The sequence below is a fragment of the Pelophylax lessonae genome (assembly GCF_965119305.1).
Source record: "Pelophylax lessonae genome assembly, chromosome: 3".
Classification (NCBI taxonomy): domain Eukaryota; kingdom Metazoa; phylum Chordata; class Amphibia; order Anura; family Ranidae; genus Pelophylax; species Pelophylax lessonae.
The window spans coordinates 416,011,349-416,026,535 of NC_138770.1; the positions used below are offsets into that span (position 1 = coordinate 416,011,349).

The following is a 15,187-nucleotide window of genomic DNA, read 5'->3' on the forward strand; positions in this document are numbered from 1 at the left end:
ATGTGACAAATACACTATAATACCAACTGATCATTAAATGAATACAGTGAAAACATTTCTTGCCTCAATACTACTGTTCAGTAAGTCAAAACTACAGGAGCAATTTAATGTTAGACTGCAATGCATATGGTTAATACAAGTGCCTAAAGAACACAGCTTCAAGTAGCTAGTTTTGCTGTCCATATACTGTGGCATCATGCAAGGGAATTGTTAAGACAAAGCATGCAAAACTGGCAAATGTCTATATAGCTTAGTGCTCCTGGCACAGTTTCAGAAATTGCACACACATAGCAACACTTTGTTCTTCTTATACTAATCAAATTCACGATTGGTTAACACCAATGGAGCAACAAGTGTCCACACATACAAAACAATGCACACCCAGGTGGAAGAGATCTTCACCCAGACTGAAGGCCACTTGCTAGTCATCGTTTCATAAGTAGAGTCAGGACTGAAAAGATAAAAAGGTGTAAGTTTAATAAACTGTTACATCAGAATATACATACAAGAATCAAACTAATCAGCATGTTGTTACTATGATGGCTATTAACCCACCATATCTTTAAAGTAGAACTATAGGCAAACATTTTTTTTCCTTCATTTTGGATAGAGTAAGGGAGGGTTACAACCCCTGTCAGATTTTCCTTTTTTTTCCCTATTGTGGAGATTTTACTTCCTGTCCCATAGCCAAACAGGAAGGGAGAGGAAATTACCTGCAAATCAGGGGAATTCCTTGGGGACCCCTAAGTCACCAGAACTACTGTCCCCATTGCAAAATTTCCCCTTGATTACTTTTCTGGGGACAACCCAAAATTTGGGATTTTCTTTTACTTTCAATGATAATGGCAAGCAGGACAAATAGAGAGAATGAATCTCCCTACAGGGCACAGATAGCAATATAAACTGTCAAGTGGTCTAATCCCTCTCCACTCTATCCAAAACTGAAAAAAAAAAAAAAAAAAAAGTTTGTCTTTCTTCATAAAAAACACCTGACCTAAGTGGACACTTTGGGGGCAATTTACTTAAACTGGAGAGTACAAAATCTGGTGCCGCTCTGCATGGTAGCCAATCTGCTTCTAACTTAGCTTGTTCAATTGAGCCTTGACAATACAATCTGAAGGCGGACTGTTTTGTATGCAGAACTGCACCAGATTTTTGCACTCTAGTATTATGGAAAAGGGAATAAACAAAAAAAAAAAAAAAGAAGGAGACCCTGTTCTTAGTTGGTCGACTCAGCACAGGAGCTACCGCTGTCTGCTGAAATGACCAGTGAGGGTATACTTGCAGTCAATGTGATCAAACTCATCCCAAGGTTGTGCTGGCAGGCACTTGCTATCACATAAAGACACAGTGGTGAAATTGTTTGAGCCATTACTTGGAGTGAAAAGCAAAGAAACATTTCTAAAACAGAATAGATTAGGGAAATAGGACAAACATACTTCTCTTGATTATTTTATAAAAGGTTCAACCTCATGACAGGGTCTCAAAAACTATAGCCATACAGGAATTTGGGCCAAATCAGGAATTTGGAGTCATGGGTGGCCCTGTCTGAACCATCCGGCCTAATGGATAAGTTCACCTTTCGTAACATGTTATACCCATATATACCCAGGGTGTAACATGCTACAAACTGACCAGTCCTTGCACCTCCCTGAATCTCTGATCTGACAGCTGGCAAGGATATTCAGCCCCTGCCCAGCTAGCTGACACAATTTAGAAAAAAAACATGGCCAAGCAGGGCTCTGCCCACCCACATCACTCATTCACAGCGTCCTGTGAATGTAAAACTACAAAGTCCAGCAGCCTCTGCGGCTGTCGGTTTGTAGTTTTCAATGAACTACCACGGCGCTGTGATAGTTCATTCGCTCTTCCTGTAAGATTGTATCTGCTTGCCCGTGCGGGATGTACAGGCACACAGATACACTGGCAGATCTGCTGGATACCTACATGGCACCAGTGATCTGTTTTGTTTTTTTTTTTGCATTATTTTTTTCTAAAAAGTTAACTTATCCTTTAACCACTTGTCTGGCACTTTGTGTACAAGTTTAAATCAGTATTTTTTGCTAGAAAATTTTTCTATAACCCCCAAAAAAATATCGGAAGGTGGGAAACCTCCCCTCCCGCCACTTTGGAAACCGTTCAAGTGGCTCATGAGCTGCTTAGACAGATTTCATGAAAAAGTAGGCAGTCTGCTGGAAAAACCGGTACCGGGGTCACGGCTGATATCTTCAGCCATAGTCCCGGTAAACCACTTGCACACTACAACGTGTATATATAGAGATTATATATATATATATATATATATATATATAGAGAGAGAGATATAGATAGATAGATAGATATTTATCTATCCTATATATATTATATATATATATATATATATATATATATATATATATATATATATATATATATATATATATATATATATATATATATATATATATATATATATATGTATTGCAGTTGGTAAGTGGTCAAAAGAACTTTGGCTGAAAAATCAAAAGAGCTGAGTGGATAGTTGTTGGCTGAACCTCTCCTCAGATACAGCCACTGTTCAGGTATTCAGATAGCTGTAGGGGCTGTGGCTGTTTGAATTTACCGTATTTTCAGGCGTATAAGACGACCCCCCTACTTTTCAAGTTAAAAACATAGGTTTTGGGCTATGCTCGCCGCATAAAACTACCCCCCTTCCGAAGCATGGCAACACCATATATGCCGAACATAAAAATCCCAAAGGTAATTAAGTGTAATCTATGAAAGCCCTGGCTGTCTGTGCCCTATTCATCTGCAAGGTACCGTAAATATATTCTCTTATAAATCTCCAAGGCATTGTAAGTATACAAATCCCAAAAGGTAATTAAGTGTACCGTAATCTATGAAGCCCTGGCTGTGTCCTATTCATCTGCATGTATTCTCTTAAATCTCCAAGGTATTGTTAAATCTCCAAGGTATTGTAAGTACTAAGTATTACTGGTAGATGTATCACCTCTCAAGGCGCTGGCTGTGTGGGAATGCTGTACCGGTATACCGTAGCTTCGGCTACATACAGCATACCACGCTGAGCCAATCACTGTGAGCGATGAATTCTATTATTGAATGCAAAGCCTGCTCAGATTGGCAGAATCAGAGAGAGTAACATAATCCCACCTCTTACTCCGCCAATCTGAGCAGCCTTTGCATTCAATAATAGAATTCAATCTGAGCAGACTTTGCATTCAATAATAGAATTCATCACTCACAGTGATTGGCTCAGCGCGGTATAATACGTAGCCGAAGCTACGGTACAGTATACCGGTACAGGATTCCCGCACAGCCAGCGGGAGAAGAAGATTATACATCCACCAGTAATACTTTTACTTACAATACCCGGCGTATAAGACAACCCCCCATTTTTGGGGTATTTTTTGAGATTCAAAAATCGTCTTATACGCTGGAAAATACGGTAACAGCTTGCAGTTGTCGGGGGATTTCTATATAAAATTATAAAACAAATGAATTATGAAATCTAAAATAACAAATCCCTACAGAAAAATTTTGCTGAACAATAACTTGTTAACCAATGATAGAGAGACCCTGGAAAAACGGAATTTTTGTAAAATCTTACCTGTAAAATTCCTTTCTCTGAGTCCTCCGACAGTCGCCGCCTCTTCATATTCGTCACATATGGGGTATTAGACTTTGCTCCGAAGGAGTAGCTAGGCAACAGAATATGTTAACAATAAAGCTTTAACATATCCCACCCTCAAGGGGTGGTCCCCTCAGTCAATACCCTCCTACTTCCTGCAACCATATCTCAGTTTTAGTGGAATAGCAGTAGAGTATACATTCAAACCCCAAAAGAGGGGCGGGGGCGGCGACTGTCGGAGGACTCAGAGAAAGGAATTTTACAGGTAAGATTTTACAAAAATTCCGTTTTCTCTTACGTCCTCCGACAGTCGCCGCCTCTTCATATTCGTCACATATGGGGACGTCCCAAAGCAGTGCAAACATGAGGGGTGGGAAACGCATCCGCGCCGAAAGGCAACGCAGTCTCCACATCAAAGAAAGGAACCTTACCAAAGGAAGGAAACCAGCTGGGCAACAGCAAAAATAAGTGCTCAACAGGAGCAACAACCCAGGAAAAGACAAAAAAACCAGGGGATACAAAAAAACTATCCCAACAGCCAGGAGTCCCCAACAAGGGACCCTATGGAACAGCCGCACTAAGAACCTTGCGGCCAAAGGAAGCATCCGCCGATGCCTGAACATCTACTTTGTAGAATTTTGTGAAAGTGTGCACGGTCGACCAAGTCGCCGCCTTACACACCTGGGCTACAGAAGCCCCATGACGGCAGGCCCAAGACGTACTCAGAGATCTAGTAGAGTGCGCCTTCACAGGCACAGGGGGAACCTTCCCCTGCAAGGCATAGGACTGTTCAATGGTCTGCCTGATCCATTTGGCGATGGTAGAGGCCGAAGCCGCCATGCCCTTCCGAGGACCCTCTGGAAGAACAAACAAGGAGTCCGTCTTACGAAAAGACTCAGTCGATTTAAGGTAAACCCTTATCGCCCGAACAACATCCAGAGAGTGCAATCTCACCTCCTTTGGATGTTTAGGCTTCGTGCACAACGAAGGCAAAACAATATCCTCGTTAAGATGGAATTCCGAAACTCGTTTCGGCAGAAAAGAAGGATTAGGTCGCAAGACCACCTTATCCAAATGAACAACCAGGTACGGAGACTTGCAGGACAAAGCCGCCAGTTCCGACACTCTGCGAGCCGAAGTGATCGCCACCAAAAAGGCGACCTTCTTGGACAACATAGACAACGAGATCTCCCTGATCTGTTCAAAAGGAGCACGTTGTAACACAGATAGAACGAGATTCAAGTCCCAAGGGGGCAAAGGATCCCTCCTAGGAGGAACCAGATGCCGCACACCCTGAAAAAAGGTGCCAACCAAGGAGTTGGAAGCCACGGGACGTTGAAACAGAACGGCCAGCGCAGACACCTGACCCTTTATCGTAGCCAGCGCCAAACGCTGATCGACACCCGTCTGAAGGAAAGACAGCACACGGGAAACCGAGTACGTGCGGGGTGAAAACCCCCTGGACTCACACCAGGCAAAATAGGCCTTCCAAGTACGGTAATAAACCTTCCCCGAGGAAGACTTCCTCGCGTTGATCAAAGTATGAACGACCTCTGGAGAGAGACCCTTCTCCTTCAGGACCTCGGTCTCAACAGCCAGGCCGTCAAAGCCAGCGACTGTAAAGCAGGATGGTAAATCGGTCCTTGAGACAGTAGATCGTCTCGAAGAGGCAGACGCCAAGGGGCGTCGACCGCCAGATTCACGAGGTCTGCGTACCAGGACCGGCGAGGCCAGTCCGGTGCCACAAGAATCACCGTGCTGCGTTCCGAGTGTAACCTGCGAAGGAACCTGGACAGCAACTGAATCGGTGGAAACGCGTACATCAGCCTGTACTGATGCCACGGGGCCACTAACGCGTCCGACGCGTCTGCCCGAGGGTCGCGCGTCCTTGCCACGAACCTCTTCACCTTGTAGTTGAGGCGAGACGCGAACAGGTCCACATCTGGAAGACCCCACTTCGCGCACAACATCTGGAAGACAGCCGGGTGGAGAGACCATTCCCCCTGATCCAGGGTCTGGCGACTCAGATAGTCCGCCTGCCAGTTCTCCACTCCCGGAATGTGAACCGCCGGGACATGAGTCTCGGCCCAAGACAGAATGTCGGCTACTTCTCGAGCCGCTCGGGCACTCCTGGTGCCCCCTTGGTGGTTGATGTAGGCCACCGCCGTGGCATTGTCCGTCTGCACCCGAACCGGGCAGCCCTGCAGCCGGTCCGTCCAGCGATGAAGACAGAGCCTTATCGCACGCAATTCCAGAATGTTGATCGGGAGGGAAGACTCCCCCTCCGACCAAGTTCCCTGGGCGGACAGAACGCCCAGAACACCACCCCAGCCCGACAGGCTGGCATCCGTGGTGATTACCGTCCACGAAATCGGACGAAACGACTTGCCCCCGGACACCAACGGGGACTGGAGCCACCACAGAAGGTTTTCCCTGGTGCGATGACTCAACGAGATCTGAAGATCCAGAGATTGAGGTCGCCCGTCCCACCTGGACAGGATCTCCGCTTGGAGACCCCGCGTGTGAAACTGCGCGAAAGGAATCGCCTCGAAGGCCGAGACCATCAATCCCAGACATCTCATACACGTCCGCAGAGACGAGTGTGGAACGTCCCTGAGGGACCTGACTTCCTCCTGAAGAGTCCTGAGTTTGTCTTCCGGCAGGAAGACCTTCGCCTGCACCGAGTCCAGTATCATTCCCAGATAGGGGAGACGAACCGACGGACTCAGTGTCGACTTTGGAACATTTATCGTCCAACCAAACTCCTGCAGAGTTTGCATTGTGACAGACAGGTCCTCCTCCAGACCCTGTCTGGTCGCAGACCGAACCAGAATGTCGTCCAGATACCCCAGGACAGAAATGCCCTGGGCCCTCAATAATGCCAGAACCGGTGCAAGCACCTTGGTGAAGACCCGCGGAGCCGAGGCGAGACCAAAGGGCAACGCCACGAACTGGTAGTGATCCTCCGCAATGGCAAATCGAAGGTATCTCTGATGACCCTCGAATATGGGGATGTGAAGGTACGCATCCTTCAAATCGATGGAGGCCATGAATTCCCCCGGAACCAGGGCAGCCACCACCGAGCGCAGGGATTCCATGCGGAACTTGCGAACCCGCACAGAGCGGTTCAGAGCCTTCAAGTCCAGAATCGGACGAACCTTGCCCTCCTTCCTGGGCACGGTGAACAGATTGGAGTAAAACCCCCGAAATCTGTCCCGATGAGGCACCGGAACCACCACTCCCTGAGCCCTCAGGTCCCGCACCGCCAGGTGCAGATCCCGCAGGCGCTCTGGAGACAGTTGAAGATTTGAGGGAAAAAATCTGCTCTCCGGCCGAGAGAGAAACTCGATCTTGTAACCAGATCGAACGATTTCTAGAACCCATCTGTCCCGCACACGGGCCAACCAGGGCTGAAGAAAACCGAGCAAGCGTCCCCCCACCCCAAAACTGGGTGAGGGCGCCCCTTCAGGCCGAACTGTTATGGGCTGCAGGTCCGGATTGGCCGGACTTCTGTTTCCCAGACCAGGGCTTCTTCTGAGAGCCTTGGCCTTTGAACGGTTTGCCCTTGTAGTGCGGCCGAAAGGCACGAAAGGACCCCTGAGGGGGCCGAAAATTAGCATGCTTCTTCCCAGAAGCCCCCTTAGCCTTGGGGAAATGGGGCAAGAGAGTGCTCTTACCCCCGGTGATCCCCTTAATCAACACATCCAGGGACTCCCCAAAAAGGCGAGACCCATCATAAGGCAGATTGGCTAAGGTCTTACGTGAAGATTGGTCCACCGACCAACATTTCAATCAAACCAGGCGGCGAGACAACACCGCCACGCTGTGCACACGTGCAGCCAACGGAATCAGGTCCAGGTCCGCATCACACAGATACATGACACCCTGGTGGATCTGATCCACCATATCCAGGGTCGCCGCCGAGGCCGAATCGGCCACTAGGACGCGCCTAAGCATCTGCGTCCAACTTGCGATCGCCTGGGCCGCCATGAGAGAAGCAAACAGAGCCTTAAGCATAGAACCCGTAACAGAATAAGTATGACGGGCAAGAGACTCCAGCCTCCTATCCGTGGCATCACGGAAAACAGGGGAACCCTCTGCAGGAATCGCAGTGGCTTTGTTCAAAACCGCAATTGCATGATCCACTGGCGGAGGCACACACCACCGTTCATCAGTGGCAGGCGAGAAAGGATAACGCAGCTTGAATTTACTTGGTACCGCAAAAGGCTTGCGCAGATCGCGCCATTGATCCTTAACAGCGCGCTGAAAATCAGCATTGCAGGGAAAAACCTGCGGCGTCCTGCGTTTTCTCTGCGTCCCATAAGCCGCCAAGGCAGCGGGGGGACACACTTCGTCCTGCAAACGTAGCGTCTGCTTAATGGAAGCAATCAACTCATCCATGATTGCAAGCTCTTCAGGCGAGCCAGGGGGAGAATTATCAACCCCCTCAACTTCAGCCTCTACCTCAGACCCCACTAGATCAAGAGAGGAGCGGGACCCCGATAAGGAGGTCCCTGCCAGAACAGCCCCATCACCTTCACCCTCAGAATCAGAGGACAGAGCAACTCTGGGCCGTTTAGTAGATTGAGCAGCCACCAGCATTTGCACCTGGGCAGCAAGGCCAGCCACAATAGTGGCTAAATCCCCCCCTGGGGGGGAAACAGCGGTCCCCTGGCTTTCCACCAATACTGTAGGAAACTTGCCCTCCTGAGAATCCATTGCCCCTGTAATGCCAGACAACCAAGGGTTAACTGCCCCCTTTCAGCAAGCGCGGCAAGCGCAGCCCACCGCACCACACTCAGGCACAATGAGACCCCCACAGGGAATATACAAACTGAGTACAGGCAATGGATAACAAGAACAGAAGGATAAAACCTGAGGAGACCCCGCTGCTGCCTCGATCAGTGTTCCTGGAAAGAGGAAGTGATGCTGCCAGGGCGCTCTATGTAAGCCTATGGAGGCTACAAGAAAATGGCCGCCGTGCATGTAAACCATGCGGCCGGAGCGGGCGCCGGTAAAATGGCGTCGTTTGGCGCCGAAAACGCCGCTCCACAGTGCATAAAAACACACACATTACATCCCAATATAAGGATACATGTTAGATCGCCGCAGCGATCGCTGTATATGCCCAAACATGCCAATAAAAAACATGCCCCACAGCACACAGCTTCTCACACTGCCCAGCCTGACACACACAGTGTCATACAGCTCCCCCCCCCCCTTGCAGCCCACAGCATGCAGCCGAGAGATAGGGAGACAAGCAGTGTGATTAAAGGCAGGTTACACAGTCCCAGACTGAGACCCCCCCAGACAGACAGGTCCCCACATAAATACACTTACCTCACATGGCGTGGGGAACCCGCACAGGCGAACAAGCCGCTGCACATGAGGCAGGGAGAGTCGCAATTCAAGACGCACACAATGGAGGTTAAGAAACCGCACAGCGTCCGGTGAGGTAGCCACCTCACCAATCATCCCTGCACCGAACAGGGATGGGTCGTTCACTGTGCCAGGAGCGTTACCTGGCTGAACGCTCGATGGCAGACTGGGAAGCCACTGACCCACGACCTGCGACCAGGGGGATCAGCCCGAGACCCAGTCCGCATGATCCTCTTCGTCCGAAGAACTAACTAATGCTGACAAAAATAACAGCTAAGTAAAGGTAGAGAGAAAACTCAAACAAAATATTAAAAAGAAGAAAGAGTCTGGGACAGAAAGTCCCAGCACAGAGAGAGCCAGCCACTCCTGACAAGCTAGACATTAAAACTGAGATATGGTTGCAGGAAGTAGGAGGGTATTGACTGAGGGGACCACCCCTTGAGGGTGGGATATGTTAAAGCTTTATTGTTAACATATTCTGTTGCCTAGCTACTCCTTCGGAGCAAAGTCTAATACCCCATATGTGACGAATATGAAGAGGCGGCGACTGTCGGAGGACGTAAGAGAAATAGTATCCCTGAGCAGGAGTTATCATTTATAAGCAGTACTAACACTGATTGTCAGGGAGCCAACACTTACCAGCAACCTAACCACCAGTGGGTCATCTGTGCCCAGCTCATTCAGCTGTCAGCCAGGGAGGAGATGAGGGTGCGCTCCTCTCCCTTTCTGAACTATACCAGGCCACATACTCTCAACATGGGCCTTACAAAATACTTTATTCCCAGGTAGATTAGGATAAGGGCCTTTTCCCCACAACCCAGACCCAGTGGTTGTGGGGTGGGGTATCAAAATTTGGAAGTCTCCTTTAACCATAAGGGGGCCCCCAGATACCACCCTTCCCCCTATGTGAATGAGTAAAGGGTACACAGTGCAAGTACTCATTCACACACACAAGAAAAAAAAAAATTGCTGATGTTTCATGCGAATGAAAAAAAAAAAAAAAAAGTCCCACGATGCACATTCACTTTTAATCAAGTTGTCCAGCGATGCAAGTCAGGCATGATGAACAATGCCCGTTGAAATAAGTCTGTCCAATTGCTTCCCTTGCACGGAATGACATCTCTGGGTCCCTGCCTAGTAACTTGTCACTAGCATGATAGCAGTACATCTAACTCACCTGTACCAGTTGGTAAGAGTCATCATAATATAGAGTGAAGCCAGGAAAAGCATGAAGTGAAAGAAGGAATAGCTGTAAGTAACCCCATCTCGTTCATTGTCAACAACACGGTGAACATCATCAGAGTCGCTTAGAGAACCATCACTCCTGGCTCCATCCTCTATAAGTGTGGATTCATCACTGGTCAAAGTCAGCTTGTTAACTTGGCTGTTATTTGAGGTCCGAATACTAAAAACGTACAAACAGAAGAAAAAAATATTAGAATAAAGGACTTCTTCCCCAGTACTTAAATTACTGATGTATGCTTAGATCAAACTAAATTGTTAGAAAAGAGGAATGTTGACTTATCTGTAAAATTGATCTTGAAGTACAGTACAGGACAGAGGCTGAATACACCATGGGTTGTAGGCATGTACCTTCAGGAAACTGGACACTGGCAAAGCTTTGGAGGACACTCCCTCTGGGCAGCTCCCCTCTAACCCCATTCCCCTTTGTGAGTCCTTAGTTTGTTAGCAAACAATGAAGAGTAAACCAAAAAATTGAAGGAAGGGTGGCCTATGTCCTGTACTGGAATTTACAGGCACGTCAAAATTTTTCTTATCTCAAATCGTACAGTACAGCTCAGAGGCAGAACATTCACACATCATAGGACATCCCCAAGCAATAAAAAGGAAAGGGTAAACAATAATGAGACAAACAGAATTGTGTCAACAGGCTTCACAAGGTTCATTAGACCCGACATCAGAGAGCTGCTGCGAGAACCTTGCATCCAAATTTTGCATAAGCAGAAGATTGGAAGTAAGCACGATAAAACTTTGAAAGGGTATGAACAGAAAGCCAGGTGGTGGCTGTACCCAACTGGGCTACAGAGGCTTGGTGCTGAAAAGCCCATGAAATTCCCACTGATCTGGTAGAACGGACGAGAAAAAGTGCAGGAGGCAATGAGAATGTAAGCTCTTGCAATTAGATTTCGTATTCATCATGCAATGGTGGACTTTGAAACAGGGCGTCCTTTGCGAGGTCGAGAGAACAGAACAAAGAATCCATCTGTCTGACTGAAGCAGTAATCAGGAGTATACACGATAATGTCCAAGCAATGTAGAGAGATTTCCTTTAGATTCTTAGCAGCAGGGCATACGGATGGGAGGACATTTCCTCATCGAGGTGGAATTTCGAGACCACTTTCAAAAGAAAGGATGGCCTTGGACAAAAGACAGCTTTGTCATTGTGAAGAAAAGGCTCTTTACAGGAAAGGGCTGCCATTTCAGAAACATGTCTGGCAGATGTGACAGCAACCAAAAAGGCTACTTTGGATAAGAAACCCTCTAGGAATATGCCTAATAGGTTCAAACAGTGGTTCCTGCAGAGCAGAGAAAACCAAGTTGGGATCCCAAGGAAGCACAGGGAAGGGCTAGAGCATTACTGCTTCTGGCAACAAGCAGAGGTAGTTTGTTGTTGAATCTGGAGCCTAGGATGTCCACATCCGGAATCCCCCACCCATTTTGGCATATCAGATTGAAGATATCTGGATGAAGGGCCCATTTCCCTTGATCTAGGACCTAGGTGATGGCAGCAGAGATAATCTGCTTTCCAGTTGTTCAGTTCTGATGTGGACCACCGAGAGCACTGTCCAAGAGATGATCTGGTTAGTGTCCTTCAAGGCAGACGAGCTCCTGGTGCCCCCTTGATGCAGGCCACCACCTTGTGTCTGACTGCACACTGATTAGGTGCCCTTTCAGAAGACAGGCCCAGTGCTGCAGAACCAGCCATAGACTGTTCGAATCTCGGCCAGTTCACAAGGAACCGGCCAAGATCTGAATCATGTATGGGCAGGCTGAATGTACCAAAATTGATCGATCAACTTGGTTACAATCAGCCTGTCGGATTTTATATGCGATTATTGCTAGCAATAATCACTGTTTTAGTCGCTAGCAATAATCACTGTGTTCTTTCGGCGGGGAGGGCTTCCGCAGTCAGAAGAACACAATGGCTTTGAGGGAGGGCTTTCCTCATCAACACTGACTGTATATAAAGCCCAAGCTTTGCCCGTCACGGTGGGTATACCCCTAAAGGAATCTTTAGGGACTGGGTTCCATAGCAATGGACCATGGCCCTGGATCTGTACAACACCCTGTGCCTAACTCACACAAGTGCCAAGGTGAGCGCACACACAGTGCCCGAAGCAACAGGCCATTTCCTACAGTATGGGGTTTGGATATGGAGTCCAAGGTTTTACTAAGGTTTGTGCCAATCCAGATTGTGGCTTTTATGTTGGCATCAGAAGACAGGGTTTGATTGAAGAATCAGAATAGAAAGTAAACTAGTTAAAGCGGTTGTAAACCCTTGGAAAAAAAAAAAAAAAAAAACATGCAAGACAAAGGCATAATGGGCTACTAGCATACTAGCCCATTATGTGTAACTTACCTTAGAACGAAGCCCCGACACGGACCCCCGGACATCGCTGCGGGCGCTGCCATGATCCCTCGCTGCCTCTTCCGGGTTCGGCGGCTCCGGCACGGTGATTGCCCGGAAGAGACGGCTCCGGCGCGATGATTGGCTGGAGCCGCGATGACGTCACTCCCGCGCATGCGTGCGGGAGTGATTTTCCGGCTAATTAATTGAAGGTCCCACCGGACCTTCAGAGCGCATGCGCCGCTCGCGAGAGCGGCTGCATGCACTGTAAATATCTCCTAAACCGTGCCGGTTTAGGAGATATTATTTGTACCTACAGGTAAGCCTTATTATAGGCTTACCTGTAGGTAAAAGTGTCAAAAAGCGGGATACTACCGCTTTAAAAGCAGAAGTAGTGTCAAAGCTCTTTTGGCCCTACTTCTCCTGTGGGTCACAGGAGTGCACTTCTTTCTGCACTCTTGAGACTTGGATTCAGCCGAAAGCGGGCTAAAGTCTGCTGACATCACTCAGTCGGTCCAGACTCTGGAGGAAATCCTGACTTTAATGTCGAGATCCACCCAGATGGCCTAACCGACAGCTGGCTCAGCCTCTCCATGCGCCACCAAGAACCTGGGTCAGCCACTCCCACCACAGCCCAGTGCTCCAGTGAGTGTTGGAGAGGCACAGCAAAGCTGGCTCTCTTCTCTATGAAGACTTCGGTCTTTGATTGCTCAGTTCTTGGTCTTTGAGCCAATGGGACAGATGCAGCAACATACCAATGCTGCATCCACCTAGGGGAGTACAATTTTCTCTGTAAAGGAGAAAAAAAACCCATCATCGTTCCGACACCAGCACAAAACTGAGGATTCGCAGAGTGGGGTAGGGTTATATGGAAGGTAGGTGTCCTCCAACGCTTTGCCAGTGTCAAATCACCTTAAAGTACATGCCTATAAGATATTGTGCCTGTGTCTTGTGCTGTACGAATAAAATATCTAAATTCTGACACAAATGAACAAGAATTAGATTATGTATGACATACAGAACAATTACATCAGTGCCAAATAGAAGGACCTTGGTTATCAGTATGGAAAATATGCCTAATATCTGAAACGAACATTTGGTTCCTGAAATGCCACATGGATATAATGATATTTTTCTTTACCTGGAGTATAGGACACAGAGCAGAAAGAGGACAAGTCCCACAATTCCTTGAGCATCCCACCATTGCACAACCTGAACCTGGCCTGGAGTGGTTGTGGTATTGTATCCGATTATGCCAAGCAGGCTTGGATTGCATTTGCGATCTTAGAGTGGGAAATAAAGGAAAAAAAAAAAAATTACTACTATGTTTAGACATAAAGCATGTGAACCTATTACGTCAGAATGACATGATCTTATATGAATACCTGGTTCATTAGTCATGGCTGACCAGGTCAGATACATTGTGTAAATGGTTATCACAGACGACTGTAAAAGACCGGATCTAGGCTGAGATTCCTATAGGGTGAAAAGAATGCAAAATTAAATAGGAGTGTGTTGTAACAGCCAAGTAAGCGACACTAAACTCATTAAAAAAAATATCTTTCCAGATATGTATTCTTAAAAGGATTGTAAAGATTATTTAACGTTATACTTACCTGATAGAATTAATTCTAACAGAGCGGCCCTAATCCTCCTCTTCAGGGGTCCCCCACCGTCACTCCTGGTTCCTCCTCTTCTAGGTGTGCCACCACAGGCAGCCACTTCCTATGGTGGCACACCACTGGGCTCGATCACAAGCTGTACTGCCTGCGTCCATAGACACAGACAGCGTGGCTCGGCCCCGCCCCCCACCCCACTCCCTTGTTAAAAGATTTAACTGACAGCAGTGGGAGTGAATGGCTCCCGCTGTTTTGAGCAAAGCCCGTGAGTGGGGAGCCACCAAAGATGGGCACAGCGCTGAAAAGAGTGAGGCTTAAGTATAAGGTGGGAGTAATACAGGTACTGGAACATTTTTTTTTACCTTAATGCATCTCAGCCTCCTCCAAATTTTTTTTTTTTTTGCTGTGATCCAACTTCATGTTAGAGGATAGCTAAATTATTTCTCCATAGTCCCACTACATGTAAGAGTAACTCCTCGGTTGGACTAGGGACTATGAGCAATGAACTTTGAGACTAAAGCAGAAGTGAGAGGAAAAGGAGAGATTGGGAGCTTATGGAGGTTGTTACAATGGAAGCAGAAAAAAATTCTCATGAAAAATAGATTACAGTAATAAATAGGAGTGTGTTGTAACAGCCAAGTAAGTACTGGATGTGTATTATTTTTGGGAGAATAAGGCTATCGCTTAGTGCAACTAAAATCTTTACCATACCCATCGTCATGGTGGTCTAAAAGGCAGATCTTCTAATTCTACTAAGAATTTAAACAACACTATGGGATATCTAAAGAAATAGCACTGTAGAGCAACATTCTCTGCGGCTCTGTTTGATACAAATCTTGAACAGATTTATTAGGCTGGTCATACACTGTGTCAATTTCAGGCTGGCTGATGACACGGCAAAAAATTCCCTTTGTGGCTGGTCCTGTCAGCCAGCTCTCGCTTCCCGACATCCTTCATTTTAAAAATCAAAAG

General features: G+C 47.3%; 1 protein-coding gene across 1 annotated transcript in view; it reads right to left on the reverse strand.

Annotated features, from left to right (window-relative positions):
• Nucleotides 1-297: 297 nt before the first annotated feature.
• The window catches only part of SERINC1 (serine incorporator 1), a 43,889-nt gene continuing 28,999 nt past the window's right edge, over nucleotides 298-15,187 (reverse strand). Inside the window, exons 7-10 of the mRNA XM_082250097.1 lie at nucleotides 13,982-14,072; nucleotides 13,738-13,879; nucleotides 10,185-10,412; nucleotides 298-451 (exon numbers count right to left, since the gene is read on the reverse strand). Coding sequence (XP_082106223.1) covers nucleotides 313-451; nucleotides 10,185-10,412; nucleotides 13,738-13,879; nucleotides 13,982-14,072 — 600 coding nt within the window. The 3' untranslated portion in view covers nucleotides 298-312. The remainder of the gene's footprint in view (nucleotides 452-10,184; nucleotides 10,413-13,737; nucleotides 13,880-13,981; nucleotides 14,073-15,187) is intronic.